Source organism: Schistocerca cancellata, chromosome 1 (assembly GCF_023864275.1).
Source record: "Schistocerca cancellata isolate TAMUIC-IGC-003103 chromosome 1, iqSchCanc2.1, whole genome shotgun sequence".
NCBI classification, from domain to species: Eukaryota; Metazoa; Arthropoda; class Insecta; order Orthoptera; family Acrididae; genus Schistocerca; species Schistocerca cancellata.
This window is the reverse complement of record NC_064626.1, coordinates 944832032-944848755: the sequence shown is the minus strand read 5'-3', so window position 1 is coordinate 944848755 and position 16724 is coordinate 944832032. Positions and strand designations below refer to the sequence as shown.

General features: G+C 44.9%; 1 protein-coding gene across 4 annotated transcripts in view; it reads right to left on the bottom strand.

The window, feature by feature from the left end:
* Positions 1 to 16724, bottom strand: part of LOC126088156 (cuticle protein 63-like) — a 57600-nt gene that overhangs the window by 12543 nt on the left and 28333 nt on the right. Inside the window, exons 1-2 of one of the 4 annotated variants that reach the window (XM_049906288.1) lie at positions 13673 to 13793; positions 9441 to 9732 (exon numbers count right to left, since the gene is read on the bottom strand). The exons of 1 other annotated variant lie outside the window; for it this stretch is intronic. In XM_049906288.1, coding sequence (XP_049762245.1) covers positions 9511 to 9732; positions 13673 to 13684 — 234 coding nt within the window. In that variant the 5' untranslated portion in view covers positions 13685 to 13793 and the 3' untranslated portion in view covers positions 9441 to 9510. Of the gene's footprint in view, positions 1 to 9440; positions 9733 to 13672; positions 13794 to 16724 lie in introns of those variants that run through there. 2 more of the 4 variants (XM_049906309.1, XM_049906302.1) reach the window with 2 other exon arrangements.

Here is a 16724-nt window from a genome sequence, read left to right as displayed (position 1 = left end):
CGGCACCGGCATTCCATACACTACTGTTTGGTTGGCACTTAGACGTACCCTACGATGCTATCCGAACAAAATCTATCGGTATCATGAACTGTTACCTGGCTATTTAGTGAAACGGAGGACATTCGCCGTGTGGGCGTTTCAAAAGATGGCGGAAGATGACGATTGATTCAAAAACGGCTCTGAGCACTATGGGACTTAACAGCTGAAGTTATCAGTCCCCTAGAACTTAGAACTAATTAAACCTAACTAACCTAAGGACATCACACACATCCATGCTCGAGGCAGGATTCGAACCTACGACCGTAGCGGTTCCAGACTGAAGCGCCTAGAACCGCTCGGCCACTTCGGCCGGCAGATGACGATTGGTTGAGTAGCGTGTTGTGGACCGACGAAGCTCATTTAACGCTCCGAGGATCTGTCAACGCCGACAACTGCTGAATTTGGGCTACCGAAAGTCCAAGAACTGTCGTAGAAACTCCATTGCACGACAAGAAAGTCACGGTATGAGTTGTATTTACCACATCTACCGATATGGGGCCTTTTTTCTTCGAGGAAATGCGTGATTCTGGCTTTGCACGGTAACTGCTACCGTGACGGGTGAGAGGTAGGCCGATATGTTACAGAATCGCATCATTCTCAGCCTGGCTGGGATATACACCTGCTGGAACGTACGATGTTTATGCAGGATGGCGCTCCACCCCATATTGCTAGACGCGTGACAGTTCTCTTGCGCGCGTCGATTGGTGATGACCGTGTGCTGAGTCGCCACTTTTGTCATCCTTGGCATCCCAGGTCCCCAGACATCAGTCCGTGCGATTATTGGCTTTGGGGTTACCTGAAGTGGCAAGTGTATCGTGATCAACCGACATCTGTAGACAACATCCGACGCCAATGCCGCACCATAACTCCGGACATGCTTTACAGTGCTGCTCACAACATTATTCCTCGACTACAGCTATTGTTGAGGAATGATGGTGGACATATTGAGCATTTGCAGTAAAGAACATCATCTTTGCTTTGTCTTACTTTGTTATGCTAATTATTGCTATTCTGATCAGATGAAGCACCATATGTCAGACATTTTTTGAACTTTTGTATTTTTTTTAATTCTAATAAAACCCCATGTCATTCCAAGCATGTGTGTCAATTTGTACCTCTCTATCTACATTATTCCGTGATTTATTCAGTTTTCAAAGTTATACTGACTTTTTGATCACCCGGTATTTATATAAGTTGGTGTGTGTGTGTGTGTGTGTGTGCGTGTGTGTGTGTGTGTGTGTGTGTGTGTGTGTGTGTGTGTGTGTGTGTGCGTGTGTGTGTGTCTTTGCCACATCGCCCCCTAAACCACTGTATCGAATACAACCAATCTTGGTACACATAGTTCTTACTGACAGCCGACAATCGCTTTTGTATATCTCTGTGACCTCTATGTCGACAGAACGTTAAACTCAATCTTCCTCCGTTCCTTACAGCAGTTTTGGAGGTAAGAAGCATCGACCCATGAACTGGTCCAGACTGAAAAAGAAGCATATCCCGTGATCTAACTATCTACACTACTGGCCATTAAAATTGCTACACGACGAAGATGACGTGCTACAGACGCGAAATTTAACCGACAGGAAGAAGATGCTGTGATATGCAAATGATTAGCTTTTCAGAGCATTCACTCAAGGTTGGCGCCAGTGGCGACACCTACAACGTGCTGACACGAGGAAGGTTTCCAACCGATTTCTCATACACAAACAGCAGTTGACCGGCGTTGCCTGGTGAAACGTTGTTGTGATGCCTGGTGTAAGGAGGAGAAATGCGTACCATCACGTTTCCGACTTTTATAAAGGTCGGATTGTAGGCTGTCGCGATTGCGGTTTATCGTATCGCGACATTGCTGCTCGCGTTGATCGAGATACAATGGCTGTTAGCAGTATATGGAATGGTTGTGTTCAGGAGCGTAATACGGAACACCGTGCTGGATCCCAAAGGCCTCGTATCACTACCAGTCGAGACGACAGGCATCTTAGCCGCATGGCTGTAACGGATCGTGCAGCCACGTCTCGATCTCTTGAGTCAACATATGGGGAAGTTTACAAGATAACAACCGTCTGCACAAACAGCTCGAAGGCGTTTGAAGTAGCTTGGACTATCAGCTCGGAGACCGTAGCTGCGGTTACCCTTGACGCTGCATCACAGACAGGAGCTCCTGCGATGGTGTACTCAACGACGAACCTGGGTGCACGAATGGCAAAATGTCATTTTTTCGGATGAATATAGGTTCTGTTTACAACATCATGATGGTCGCATCCATGTTTGGCGACATCGCGGAGAACGCACATTGGAAGCGTGTATTCGTCATCGCCATACTGGCGTATCACCCGGCGTGATGGTATGGGGTGCCATTGGTTACACGTCTCGGTCACCTCTTGTTCGCACTGACGGCACTTGGAACAGTGGACGTTACATTTTGATTTCTTACCACCCGTGGCACTACCCTTCATTCGATCCTTGCGAAACGCTACAGTTCAGCAGGATAATGCACCGCATTTTGCAGGTCCTGCACGGGCCTTTCTGGATACAGAAAATGTTCGACTGCTCCCCTGGCCAGCACATTCTCCAGATTTCTCACCAACTGAAAACGTCTGGTCAATGGTGGCCGTGCAACTGTCTCGTCACAATACACCAGTCATTACTCTTGATGAACTGTGGTATCGTGTTGAAGCTGCATGGGCAGCTGTATCTGTACACGCCATCCAAGCTCTGTTTGATCAAGGCCCAGGCGTGTCAAGGCCGTTATTGCGGCCAGAGGTGGTTGTTCTGGGTACTGATTTCCCAGGATCATTGCACTGAAATTGTGTGAAAATGTAATCACAAGGCAGTTCTAGTATAATATATTTGTCCAATGAATTTGCATTTCTTGTTTGTGTAGCAACCTTAATGGCCAGCAGTATATCTATCACCTGAGCCTTGTCCCGCAGTTACGCAAGATCAGCCATCGTTAATCGGATTTGGCATGTTAATGTGTAAGAGGTGGCTGGATGCCCTTCCTGCCGCCACCCTGTACACCCCTCCCCCTTCGGGACGGAATTAATGTACCTCAACTGTCTGCACCGAGTGTAATCCATGGAATATTGCGAATGTGTTCAGATGTCTGCGAGCCGTGGAGCTGAGGCGGAACATGGGTACCAGCCCGGTATTCACACACCGGGAAGTGGAAAACCGCCTAAAAACCATATTCAGGCTGGCCGGCACATTGGCCCTCGTCCTTAATCCGCCAGGCGGATTCGATCCGCGGCCGAGTCCAGGAAGCAACGCATTAGCGCTCTCAGCTACTGGCGAGTTAAGCGTATCCCTCCTACCCAGATTTTATTCATCCAGTATTTGAGAACGAGGGCACTTAGCAACTTGCAACAAACTTGACACATAATTTCATACATTTGAATTTTTTTCCATTCATGACAAATCACAGAAAATGAAGAAAGGAAAAATGTTTACAAATATTACTTTTTCGCTGTTCATGCAGTAAAAATACCGCACGAGGCGGTACGTTATAATTTAGTACTTCTTTACTACTAATTGTATGTGCGACGCGTGTTACGGAAGGTATGCATGTATACCACTGAACGTATGAGCAAAATTATACCATTCTACGACATACACTCCTGGAAATTGAAATAAGAACACCGTGAATTCATTGTCCCAGGAAGGGGAAACTTTATTGACAAATTCCTGGGGTCAGATACATCACATGATCACACTGACAGAACCACAGGCACATAGACACAGGCAACAGAGCATGCACAATGTCGGCACTAGTACAGTGTATATCCACCTTTCGCAGCAATGCAGGCTGCTATTCTCCCATGGAGACGATCGTAGAGATGCTGGATGTAGTCCTGTGGAACGGCTTGCCATGCCATTTCCACCTGGCGCCTCAGTTGGACCAGCGTTCGTGCTGGACGTGCAGACCGCGTGAGACGACGCTTCATCCAGTCCCAAACATGCTCAATGGGCGACAGATCCGGAGATCTTGCTGGCCAGGGTAGTTGACTTACACCTTGGCACGGGATACATGCGGACGTGCATTGTCCTGTTGGAACAGCAAGTTGCCGTGCCGGTCTAGGAATGGTAGAACGATGGGTTCGATGACGGTTTGGATGTACCGTGCACTATTCAGTGTCCCCTCGACGATCACCAGTGGTGTACGGCCAGTGTAGGAGATCGCTCCCCACACCATGATGCCTGGTGTTGGCCCTGTGTGCCTCGGTCGTATGCAGTCCTGATTGTGGCGCTCACCTGCACGGCGCCAAACACGCATACGACCATCATTGGCACCAAGGCAGAAGCGACTCTCATCGCTGAAGACGACACGTCTCCATTCGTCCCTCCATTCACGCCTGTCGCGACACCACTGGAGGCGGGCTGCACGATGTTGGGGCGTGAGGGGAAGACGGCCTAACGGTGTGCGGGACCGTAGCCCAGCTTCATGGAGACGGTTGCGAATGGTCCTCGCCGATACCCCAGGAGCAACAGTGTTCCTAATTTGCTGGGAAGTGGCGGTGCGGTCCCCTACGGCACTGCGTAGGATCCTACGGTCTTGGCGTGCATCCGTGCGTCGCTGCGGTCCGGTCCCAGGTCGACGGGCACGTGCACCTTCCGCCGACCACTGGCGACAATATCGATGTACTGTGGAGACCTCACGCCCCACGTGTGGAGCAATTCGGCGGTACGTCCACCCGGCCTCCCGCATGCCCACTATACGCCCTCGCTCAAAGTCCGTCAACTGCACATACGGTTCACGTCCACGCTGTCGCGGCATGCTACCAGTGTTAAAGACTGCGATGGATCTCCGTATGCCACGGCAAACTGGCTGACACTGACGGCGGCGGTGCACAAATGCTGCGCAGCTAGCGCCATTCGACGGCCAACACCGCGGTTCCTGGTGTGTCCGCTGTGCCGTGCGTGTGATCATTGCTTGTACAGCCCTCTCACAGTGTCCGGAGCAAGTATGGTGGGTCTGACACACCGGTGTCAATGTGTTCTTTTTTCCATTTTCAGGAGTGTATAATTCCATAGCTACGACGTCATAAACAACGAGAAGCGTAAAAAGCTGCCGATATATGCATAATGTTTAAATTTACTACTACTTTGGTAATGACTCTAGTCACAATACATTTCACAGATAGTTTCCATATAAGATGCTGAATGTACCTATAATATTGTATCATTATACGCCATATAGTTCAGGAGATATGACGCCATAAACAGGGTGCTGTGTGAAAAACTTTCACATCATGGAAGATATTTAAATTTATTATTTCGTTGCTGCTAACTCCATTCGCAATAAACTTTGCGGAGTGTTTCCAATATGGCGCTTAATGTAACTAGAAAATTATACCATTCTACCAGACATATTTTGGGAGATATGACGTCATAGACATTTAGGACAAGGCAAGGCGCCACGTGGTATGGGTGTGGACTCAGCTATAAATAAATACCTGGACAACTCCGGGTTTCTCCGCTAGGTGTTAAGTAAATGGTATCAAACAAATTTTCCCAAACAATTAAAGAACACCAAACGCTTGCCTAATCAGAAGATTGACGTGTCGGGATTGAGTAATATTTCCCAAGCGCGGATTAATTACTTGTTGTACCTTGCAAAGTGGCGATAATCCACCAAGGTTGGTCGAAACTGTAATTTGAATTTATTGCCACAGCTAGTTCGCGGCCAAGGAGCGCTAGATATTCTAGCACTTCGTAGAACTGCCACCACTGCAGTATCTCCGAATTTTGAGCCACGAGGCCTTACTCCTCTTTCCACCAGCAGACAGCATAATTGACAAACAGAATGCACATATTATGCTGAATAGTTCGGATACTGTAGAATATTTTATTGAATGGAGATAATCATAGAGGGAGTCCCACAGAGTTCAATTTTGGCTCCACTCTTATTACTTGTAAGTATTAATGAAATTCTGTCTGACTGTCAACAAGCAAAATTGGTACTTTTCGTAGGCGATACTAGTGTTGTAATAAAACCCATTAGAGAGAAAGCAACTGAAGTGTTAGTAAATAATATTTTCGAAAGAAATGTTATGTGGTTCTCCAAAAATGGACTCTCCCTCAATCTTGGAAAACAGGCGCATTACATTCAGTTCTGTAGAACAATCAGAGTCATACAAACAACTAATGTACCACGCCAGCAGGAGTCTGTAAGTAGGAAAGAATGCTCCAAATTTTAGGGTATACGTATTGACGAAAACTTGATCTGGAAGAAGCATAATACTGAACTTCTCAAACAGTGAAGTTAAACTACTTTTACTCTGTATAATTGCTAATCTGAAAACAAACCAACAACTCGAGACATAGATTACGTATTTTTACGCAGTAATGTCTTATGGAGTAGTTTTGTGGGTTACCTCATCACTTAGAAAGCAAGCATTGACTACACAAAATCGAGCACTAACAATAATATGTGGTCTTCACCCAAGGACGTCATGCAAGTACTTCTTCAAGGAGCTAGGTTTCTTAATTGACTCACAATTCATATTTTCGCCAGTGAAATTCATCATAAATAATCTATTATAATTTGAGAAGCACAGTGATAAACACGCCTACAACACTAGAGGGAAAAATGACGTTTATTACCCATTGCTGCAGCTGTCATTGGCTCAGAGAGAACCTCAATATGCAGCAGCAATATTTTCTATTACTTTCCCAGTAACATAAAGTGTCTGACAGGTAGCCGAGCATGTTTTAAATCTAGCTTAAAATCATTTCTTCTTTGTAACTCCTGCTATTGCATTTACCATTGACGAAATACTACGTAAGAACTGATAGCTAGTAAAATAAAAGAGAGAGAGAGAGTGAGAGTTGAATGAGTAGGAATAAAGTAGCAGTATGCTCGTTCATGGTAGCACTAATCTGTATACATATCCTGTGAACTAACTGGTTCCACATCATTTCGGTAAAAGAATCATTCAAATGATCTACAGATCAAGGAGCTGAGTAATTAAGTTACTACCTGTGTCGTAGTGTCCGTATTAACAGAAGTGAGAGGTGCCTGCAACGTTTGTCGGTCGCAGTTCTTTGGTGGAACGAGTCGTTAGTATTTTGTCTATAATTTATTTTTCATATATTAATGAATTTTGTTTTGTTGTATCACTATGTTAAGAACAAAAGACTTCCAAACTTCGAAATATCTTAAAACGGAGACAAATTAAATGCTAAAATATGCTATGGTTGCTTCACTTCATAGGAAGAACTAATAAGCCAAGTTTCAAACGAATGTGAGACGATAAAGGAGATGGCATACATCATTTCACAACACCCCTTAGTATCTACTAATACCTTCCTACACGTGTTGAACATTCATATGCATAGTATTTTCTAAAATTTCAGCATTATCAAGCTACAGAATAATTTTGAAAATGAGTGGAATACTTTCCATAATCACCAGAACCCTAGGAACCTGTACAAGACAGTACAGGATTTGCAAATTCTTCTATTTCCTGTACAGAAAAGTTTAATAAGAACAGCTAGCATATAAGGAGTAGAAATTTAGATTTCCAGTGTCTGTAAAACTGCATGCCAAAGCGAGACTCGAGACCTAAAAATAGCCTTTCTGGGTCAATAAAGTCACCAGTTGTATCATCCAGATATAGCTCACCTCACAGCCGCAAGAGTTTCTCTCCTACCTGCTGAGATTCTTACGAAGTCTCCTGCATACATAGCTGGCCTAGCACGCTTGGGCGAAAATAATGGCTGATGCTTAACTCAATGGGTTTTTGGAAATAAATTTTTAATGCTTGAGTTTAGTCTGGAGAGTGCAACTAAAATCTGCCTACACAAAAGTCAGAGAATTGTTAGACTCTAACATCGACACACGTTGTTACAACAACACACACTCCATTGCAGGGTGAAAGATTGATAGCGAAAACTGTGTGACTACATTGTTCATTATGTATATTATTTCTCAAGTCAACATCCCTTTTTCTCAATATATACTAATCGTACTGGGATGAAAGTGGTATCGCTAGAAAGGGTTTTTATCCGAACTCTTACACTGTTTACCGATTTAAAATTATTATACGTTTTGACATGAAAGTGAATTTTAACTATCACAGGAAAAAGGGTATCATAGATGCCCAGCTTCATACTTATATTTTACGAAGCTAACAAATTAATCACGAATAACAGACTACCTTTCCGTATTATCATATTAGAAATACCATTTTATTTGCTTCAAATTTTCACTGTATAATTCGTACACAGCATTACCTTGGATAACAGCCGTCACCACTGTGGTGGTCCATTATCTCTGCCCATCGTACAAGATGACATTTCTAAACGAATATACTTTCCGAAATGAGAAACGTATTTGTCATTGTCGCCATGAACTGTGATATACCTATGGCCAAACGAACTTACAGTAATCGAAAATGTTTGTCTACTTAAAAAAATGGTTCAAATGGCTCTGAGCACTATGGGACTTAACTTCTAAGGTCATCAGTCCCCTAGAACTTAGAACTACTTAAACCTAACTAACCTAAAGACATCACACACATCCATGCCCGAGGCAGGATTCGAACCTGCGACCGTAGCGGTCGCGCAGTTCCAGACTGTAGCGCCTGGTTCAAATGGTTCAAATGGCTCTGAGCACTATGTGACTTAACTTCTAAGGGCATCAGTCCCCTAGAACTTAGAACTACTTATACCTAACTAACCTAAGGACATCACACACATCCATGCCCGAGGCAGGATTCGAACCTGCGACCGTAGCGGTCACGCGGTTCCAGACTGTAGCGTCTTTAACCGCTTGGCCACACTGGCCGGCTGTAGCCCCTGTATACTTAAAATTATAGGATATGTGGCCCGTCTGACAGTAGCTAATCTCATACGTCGTACAATCCGCGACGAACATTCGGTATAGAAACAAATTTTTGGACACATGGAAATGTTTATACAAGAGTGTATCATATATTCATGATTATTATTTCATGTCGTTCGGTTAATTTTTAAAGATATTTTCTCATAGTTCCCACGACTAACCTAATACCAAAGACAACACGTATTTCAAATACTTTCATTATTTAAAACTATAAAAGTGCGAAAGTTTCGCATGGGTCCTCTGGTCGCTGTTTATTTTAGTAGTATTACGTCACTGAGAGCTGACCTGACTCTAAGGGTATTTTTGGTTTTAGTATCATGTGAACCGAACGGATTCCAAACAATGAAAACAAACATAGAAATCTAAATAACCATAGATGTGAGAGATCGAAGTGCATACTTTTTCATATCAACGCTAAACACATCAGACGAAGTGTGTTTGGTCGTAGCTGGCAAAGGCTGTTAACGACGAAAGCAAGTGAATACAGGGGCATGGGATGAAGTAGTCATCGACCTACAACCAGACAAGAGTAAGGTATGAGGAGGTAAAAGACAAATCATTGATTTTACAGAGGCTTTATTTGTGGAGAGACAGTACACACAGACACGTATAAGTTAGCATGAAGCGGTTCAGCCGATGATGGGGTGACCCAAGCCGAGCCCCAGGCCCAGGGGGGCGTGGCCGATGGCGGGGGCGGCGACGATGGGGGCGGCGGCTATAGCGGGGGCGGCGAGGACGCGCGGCGCCAGAACAGCGCCGGGGGCGGCCAGCACTCCCGCCCCCAGGAGGCCGCGCTTCTCTCGCGTCTCCTGGCAGCAGGCGGTGGCCACGCAGACGGTAAAGACAATCACCTGCAAAATGAAGATTCATTACCTGGCTGAATCAAGAGAGATGTGGCTCACGTATCACTGCCACCGTTACTTCATTCGACATGAGCCCACCGGACATAATATTAGTAATCTCCTTAAAAGAACATATACATTCCATTTGAGATCTGCAGGAGGCGTAGAAAAAGCAGCCTGATGAAAGTCGTGGCAGTAAAGCGGTTTTTAAATATAAGTCGGTTGTGTGGAACCTTTGTAGGAGAATGGTCAAAGTGAGCACATTAAGGAATATCACAAGGAGTTACCGGTTGTGGAGGTGCTAATGTACACTGGTGTCCAAAATTAAAGGAACAAACCGCAATTTCCCCGTCCTCTGTGTAATTCACGATCTAATCATACAAACTGTCAACAAATGTCCGTACGATCGTTTTCTGCACGGATGATGGTATTCCCGACAAAGAGCAACCGCCCCAGCAATGACTTCAGGACAATCAAATGGGGTAGTGTTTGCCGCGTTTTGCCACACCCACCATTTCTGTGTACACAGTCACAGACGGTGCACTGTGGCATAGGGAAGACACCTACCAGACTCCCTACTGTCGAGGACCATAGGAAATACGGAATCAATACAGTCGCACACTGCAGTGGTCCGATCGCTTAATGTGAATCGTTCTGTTTTTCTCGCACGTGGCGACGGTTTATAGAGACTGAAACTGTGTCCCAAAGTACAGGGCATGGCCGAGCACTTGTGACATCAGAAAGAGAAGACCATTATTTGACTGCAAGGCCACGACGGTACGTCCTTAGTATCGCAGTGCAACTGTCATCTGACCTCGCAGCATCCCCTAGACGTGTTGTATCGAAGCAAACTGTTTACAACGGGTTTTGGTGGCGTGGCCTTTATTGTCAGAGAGCTGCTGTATGTGTACCTCTGAAGCGTCTTCAAAGATGGCAACGTCTAAAGTGGAGTTGTCAACATGCCACCTGGACCACCGAACAGTGGGCCACTGTTCTCATCACATATGAGTCCTGATTTGGTCTGGAGAATGATTCGCGACGGATTCGCATATGAAGACATTGTGGAACACGATTTTGAGACCCGAATGTTGTAGACAGAGATCGATATCGAGGAGGATTGCTAATTGTGTGGGTAACGATTATACTGGCCGCACGAAGACGTCCTCATGAAATTTTACTGGTGAACTCGAAACGTTTACCTGCTGTCAGATCTCTTGACGAGATCTTGGGACCTCATGTATGGCTGTTGCGAGGTGCTGCGTGCCCAAACTTCGTATTGGTGGACGATAGTACTCGACCCCATAGAGCACGAGTCGTTGATGTTTCTTGGAAATGGGAGACACTGCACGCATGACGTGGCCAACTCGCTCCCCCGATTTGAATCCCATACAGCAAGCCTGGGATGCACTAGGGACACAGGTTGCATGAAGTAAGCATCTACCAACCACTTTGTCAGACTTACGAGCAGGTCGACAGGAAGATTGGCCGTTATTGCCTCAACACGAGATTGATGACAACATTCACTCCAGGCCCCATCGTTGCCAGGCCTTTATTGTTGCCACAGGTCGTAACACCCCATACTGATTGCATTAATCTGTTGTGGTAGTGTGTGAAAATCAAATACGTTGAAATATAAAAAAGCAAATTTTTGTCAACCGTTATCCACTACTGGCCATTAAAACTGCTACACCAAGAAGAAATGCAGATGATAAACGGGAATTCATTGGACAAATAAATTATACTAGAACTGACATGTGATTACATTGAGTCAAACAGAGCTTGGATGGCGTGTACAGGTACAGCTGCCCATGCAGCTTCAACACGATACCACAGTTCATCAAGAGTAATGACTGGTGTATTGTGACGAGCCAGTTGCACGGCCACCATTGACCAGACGTTTTCAGTTGGTGAGAAATCTGGAGAATGTGCTGGCCAGGGGAGCAGTCGATCACTTTCTGTATCCAGAAAGGCCCGTACAGGACCTGCAACATGCGGTCGTGAATTATCCTGCTGAAATGTAGGATTTCGCAGGGATCGAATGAAGGGTAGAGCCACGGATCGTAACACATCTGAAATGTAACGTCCACTGCTCAAAGTGCCGTCAATGCGAACAAGAGGTGACCGAGACGTGTAACCAATGGCACGCCATACCATCAAGCCGGCTGATACGCCAGTATGGCGATGACTACTACACGCTTCCAATGTGCGTTCACCGTGATGTCGCCAAACACGGATGCGACCATCATGATGTTGTAAACGGAACCGCGATTCATCCGAAAAAATGACGTTTTGCCATTCGTGCACCCAGGTTCGTCGTTGAGTATAACATCGCAGGAGCTCCTGTCTGTGATGAAGCGTCAAGGGTAACCGCAGCCACGGTCTCCGAGCTGATAGTCCATGCTGCTGCAAAAGTCGTCGAACTGTTAGTGCAGATGGTTGTTGTCTTGCAAACGTCCCCTGTTGACTCAGGGATCGAGACGTAGCTGCACGATCCGTTACAGCCATGCGGATAAGTTGCCAGTCATCTCGACTGCTAGTGATACGAGGCCGTTGGGATCCGGCACGGTGTACCGTATTACCCTCCTGAACCCACCCATTCAATATTCTGCTAACAGTCATTGGATCTCGACCAACGCGAGCAGCAATGTCGCGATACGATATACCGCAATTGCGATAGGCTACAATCCGACCTTTATCAAAGTCGGAAACGTGATGGTACGCATTTCTCTTCCATACAAGAGGCATCACAACAACGTTTCACCAGGCAATGCCAGTCAACTGCTGTTTGTGTATGAGAAATCGGTTGGAAACTTTCCTCATGTCAGCACGTTGTAGGTGGCACGACTAGCGCCAACCTTGTGTGAATGCTCTGAAAAGCTAATCATTTGCATATCACAGCATCTTCTTCCTGTCGGTTAAATTTCGCGTCTGTAGCACGTCATCTTCGTGGTGTAGAAATTTTAATGGCCAGTAGTGTACATGGTGCACTTGTTTACATTCTGTAATCCTTACATTGTTTCCAATTTACTGTTACACTGTTTTGTGGCAATATAAATGCAAGCTTGCCAAATTTCCGTTTGTTGATTTAATTATGGACATTAACGTGCACAACAAGATTGAAATTTTCCAATCTGTTACTGTACGTCCACTACATGAAAGAAACACAGTTATGTTCAGTTGCAAAAAGGCGGGTAAGGACGCTTAGTAGATTTCGAAGTCACCATAGATGGGGTACAATATATGTCTGCACAACTACAGGCAGGAGGATGGACGTGGCCTTTTCAAAAGAATCTGTCCAGCATGTTCTATTTTCTATCGAAGTGCTGTGTAGCGTAAACAGTATTTAGCGTTTTATAAATATTTTCGTCGTCAATGGTATGACTGAAGTAGTCTACTGCGTTAGCATATTCAAAATTATCTGCCCCAATGATGACTTTACGAAACTGTTGTAATATTTCAATTGTCAAACGAAGTAATAACACTTGTTATGTAATTGCAGTTCAAACTTTACTCCACGAATATTTATGATTTTAGAATAAGAGCGTGTGTCAGGTACCCACCCCGTGGTTGATATTTCTCTGTATAATAGAGAGAGACTGCACATGATAGAGACATGGCTACTCCATACTATCGACCACGTCTGAAACAGATACTTCTGTGAGATATTAAATGCTCTCAGTCGTTAGGCACTGTTGGCAAGGAGACCCTGCAGAGTAGGTTCAGCAGCAAAATCGGAAAAGCAGGAAGTGTATTCCCATTTGTGAAGATGGCCCACCATCGTTGTAATTATATCACTTTCATACCAGAGAAACGAACGTTGAGAAACAACAAAAGTTAATGGTCGACTGAAACGGAATACATTAACAGAATGGTGGTTGTTCTCCCGTTCTTAGCTCTGATATGAAAGACGAATGTAAAGGCTCAGATGTGAACTGACAGTGTTACTTACCAGAAACTTCATGTTGTAAGTTGGGAGACGCAAGTGTGTCGAATGCAGTGGAGCGGCCAGCGTGCGGTTTATATAGCTGCACCGACACCACGTGTAGGGCGTTGGCCGGCACAGCTGTTGGCCTTCGATGACCCGCAGCAGGCGGCGACTGTCGTGCTACCCTTTGCACTGTCGTAAGCCGCTACGTTCCTCACCAATAGTTTGTAAAACAATATATTTCGGCACTATCGTCACTTTACTCCCGAACTGACTAGTTCCATAAGTATCACTTCCTTGTTTCTTTGGACTTCCCGTTATTAGTACCGCTCTGCTGTTGATACCGGATACCACAACCAGTACACCAAACTCCGTTTCATTGTATGCTTCTTATTCCTGGGGAGGTCGGATCGACGTCTAGGTCAACGAGCGAAATACCCCGCCCGATTAGACTGGTCGGATACGGCCTCCCGCATGTTATTTATCTGCGCTAATATCTTCATCTCAGCCGGCCGGAGTGGCCGTGCGGTTCTAGGCGCTACAGTGTGGAGGCGGGCGACCGCTTCGGTCGCAGGTTCGAATCCTGTCTCGGGCATGGATGCGTGTGATGTTCTTAGGTTAGTTAGGTTTAATTAGTTCTAAGTTCTAGGCGACTGATGACCTCAGAAGATAAGTCGCATAGTGCTCAGAGCCATTTGTCTTCATCTCAGAGTAGCACGTGCAAGCTACATCCTCAATTATTTATTGAATGTTTTCAAATATCTGTTCTCTTCAGAGTTTTTGCCGTCTACTGTTCACTCTAATATCATGGAGATTAGTCCATGACGCCTTCTCACATGTCCTACCATCCTATCCATACTTCGTCTCAGTGTTTTCAAATGCGTATGAATTTTATGGGGCCAAACTGTTGACATCATCGGTCCCTAGACTTACACGCTACTTAAACTATCTTAAACTAACCTATGCTAAGAACAACACACACACCCATACCCGAGGGAGGACTCGAACCTCAGACGGAAGGAGCCGCGCAGTGAGTGACATGGCGCCTCCAACTGCGCGGTCACACAGCGCGGCTCAGAGTTTTCCTTACGTCCCTTTCTTTGCCGATTCCGAAGAGAAACTCTACATTCTTCATCTGATCAGTACAACTGATTTTCGACTTCCATCTGCAGCACCACATCCAAAGCGCTTCGATTCTTTCCTGTTCTGGTTTTCCCTCTGTTCGTGATTCACTGACATGCAACGCTGTGCTCCAAAGGTGCATTTAATCAATCACGTTAGTTAAATTAAGTTAGTTAAATTTAGGCCAATATTTGAGAGCAGTAGACTTCTCTGGGGCGGCCCTCCGTGCCTGTGCTCCTCTGCTTCTAGTGTCCTCGTTGCTTCGTTCGCTGTGTGTAATTTTGCTCCCAAGGTAATATAGTCTCGTAACTTCGTATATTTCGTGACCACAGATTTTGACTTTAAATTCCGCGCTACTCTCATTTCTCTACATCTCGCTGCCAGAGTCTTTCTCCGGTTATTCTCGATCCATACTCTGTGCTTATTAGACCATTCCATCCGACAGACCCTCTAATCCTTCTTCGCTTCCACTAAGGATAGCACTGTGACCAGTGAATCCTACCGTTGTTATTCTTTCATCATGAATCTATATCCCACTGTTGAGCCTATCCTTTACTTCCGACATAGCTCCCTCGACGTATAGGTTGACCTGTAGAGGCGAAAGACTGCATACGTGTCTTACACCTTTTTTAATCCTCTTGGTTCGTCTACACACTGTATATTATCCGCCTTTCCCTACGGCTTAGTGCTGTTTGTCTTTGAATTTGGAAAGTGTTTCATCATTTTAAATTGTCAAACGCTTTTTCTAGGTTGACAGATCCTATGAAGTGTCTTGGTTTTTCTTCAGTCTTTCATCCATTCTCAACCGCAACGTCAGAATTGCCTCTCTGGTGCCTTTACCTTTTGTAAATCCAAAATAATCACTATCTAACAGATCCTCAGTTTTCTTTTCCAATCTTCTGCGTATTATTCTTATTAGCAGCCTAGATGCGTGAGCTCTTAAGCTCACTGTGCAATAATTCTCGCACATGTCGGATCTTACTGTCTTAGGGTGTACGTGGATGATACTTTTTTGAAGGTTTGATAGTGCGTCGCCAATCTCATAGATTCTGCACATCAACTTGAACAGTTGTTTGGTTGCCAACCTCCCAATGATTTCAGAATTTCCGATACAATTTTATCTAAGCCTTCTTCCTACTTTTTCTCAAGTCTCAGAGCTCTTTCAAATTCTTATCTCGTATCCGCTATGTCATCCATATCGATTCCTTTATCTTCGTCTAATACGTTGTCAGACAAGCCCTCCCTCTCATAGAAGCTTTCAACGTGCACTTTCCACCAATCTGGACTCTTCTCTGCATTTAACAGTGGAATTCCCACTGACTCTTAATGTCACAAGTAGTCATTTAAATTACTCCGAAGGCTGTTCTGACTTTTTCATATGCTGGAGCATCATCTCGACGAATATTCTGTTTCGATTTCTTTACATATCTCGTGCAGACATTTCGCCCTGGCTACACTGGCTTGCTACTGATTTCAGTTTTCGTGTATTTAAATTCCTCTATTCGTGTCTTTCCCTAATGTTTCTCCGCATTTACCTTCCCTGTATGTATGTTTGTCTGTTCAACGTCTGCGATTGCACGTTTTGGGGACGTCAAATCCTCTTCAACTGAGCTGACTACTCTGTTATTCCTTTTCGTAATATCGACATGCCTATCGATCTTAGAAAGCCTCTACGAGCAGCTAAAACCTAACAAATATGACTTTAAAACACACAGGTGCTTGCGTGTTACCACCAGTGGAGGCCAGACCTGTAAAACCTTGTGGCTGTCTTCAGTGGGTCCACTGAGAGCAACGAATCTAAAGACTGTATCAGCTCAAATCACCAAAGAAACAATATCGCCTATCAGATAACAGAGACCAGCTGATCCACATAGAGTCATAAATGGGGTATCATTTGGTAAAAAGCTTAAGATTTACTTGAAACAATAAACGTTAACAAAGTTACAGAGTCATA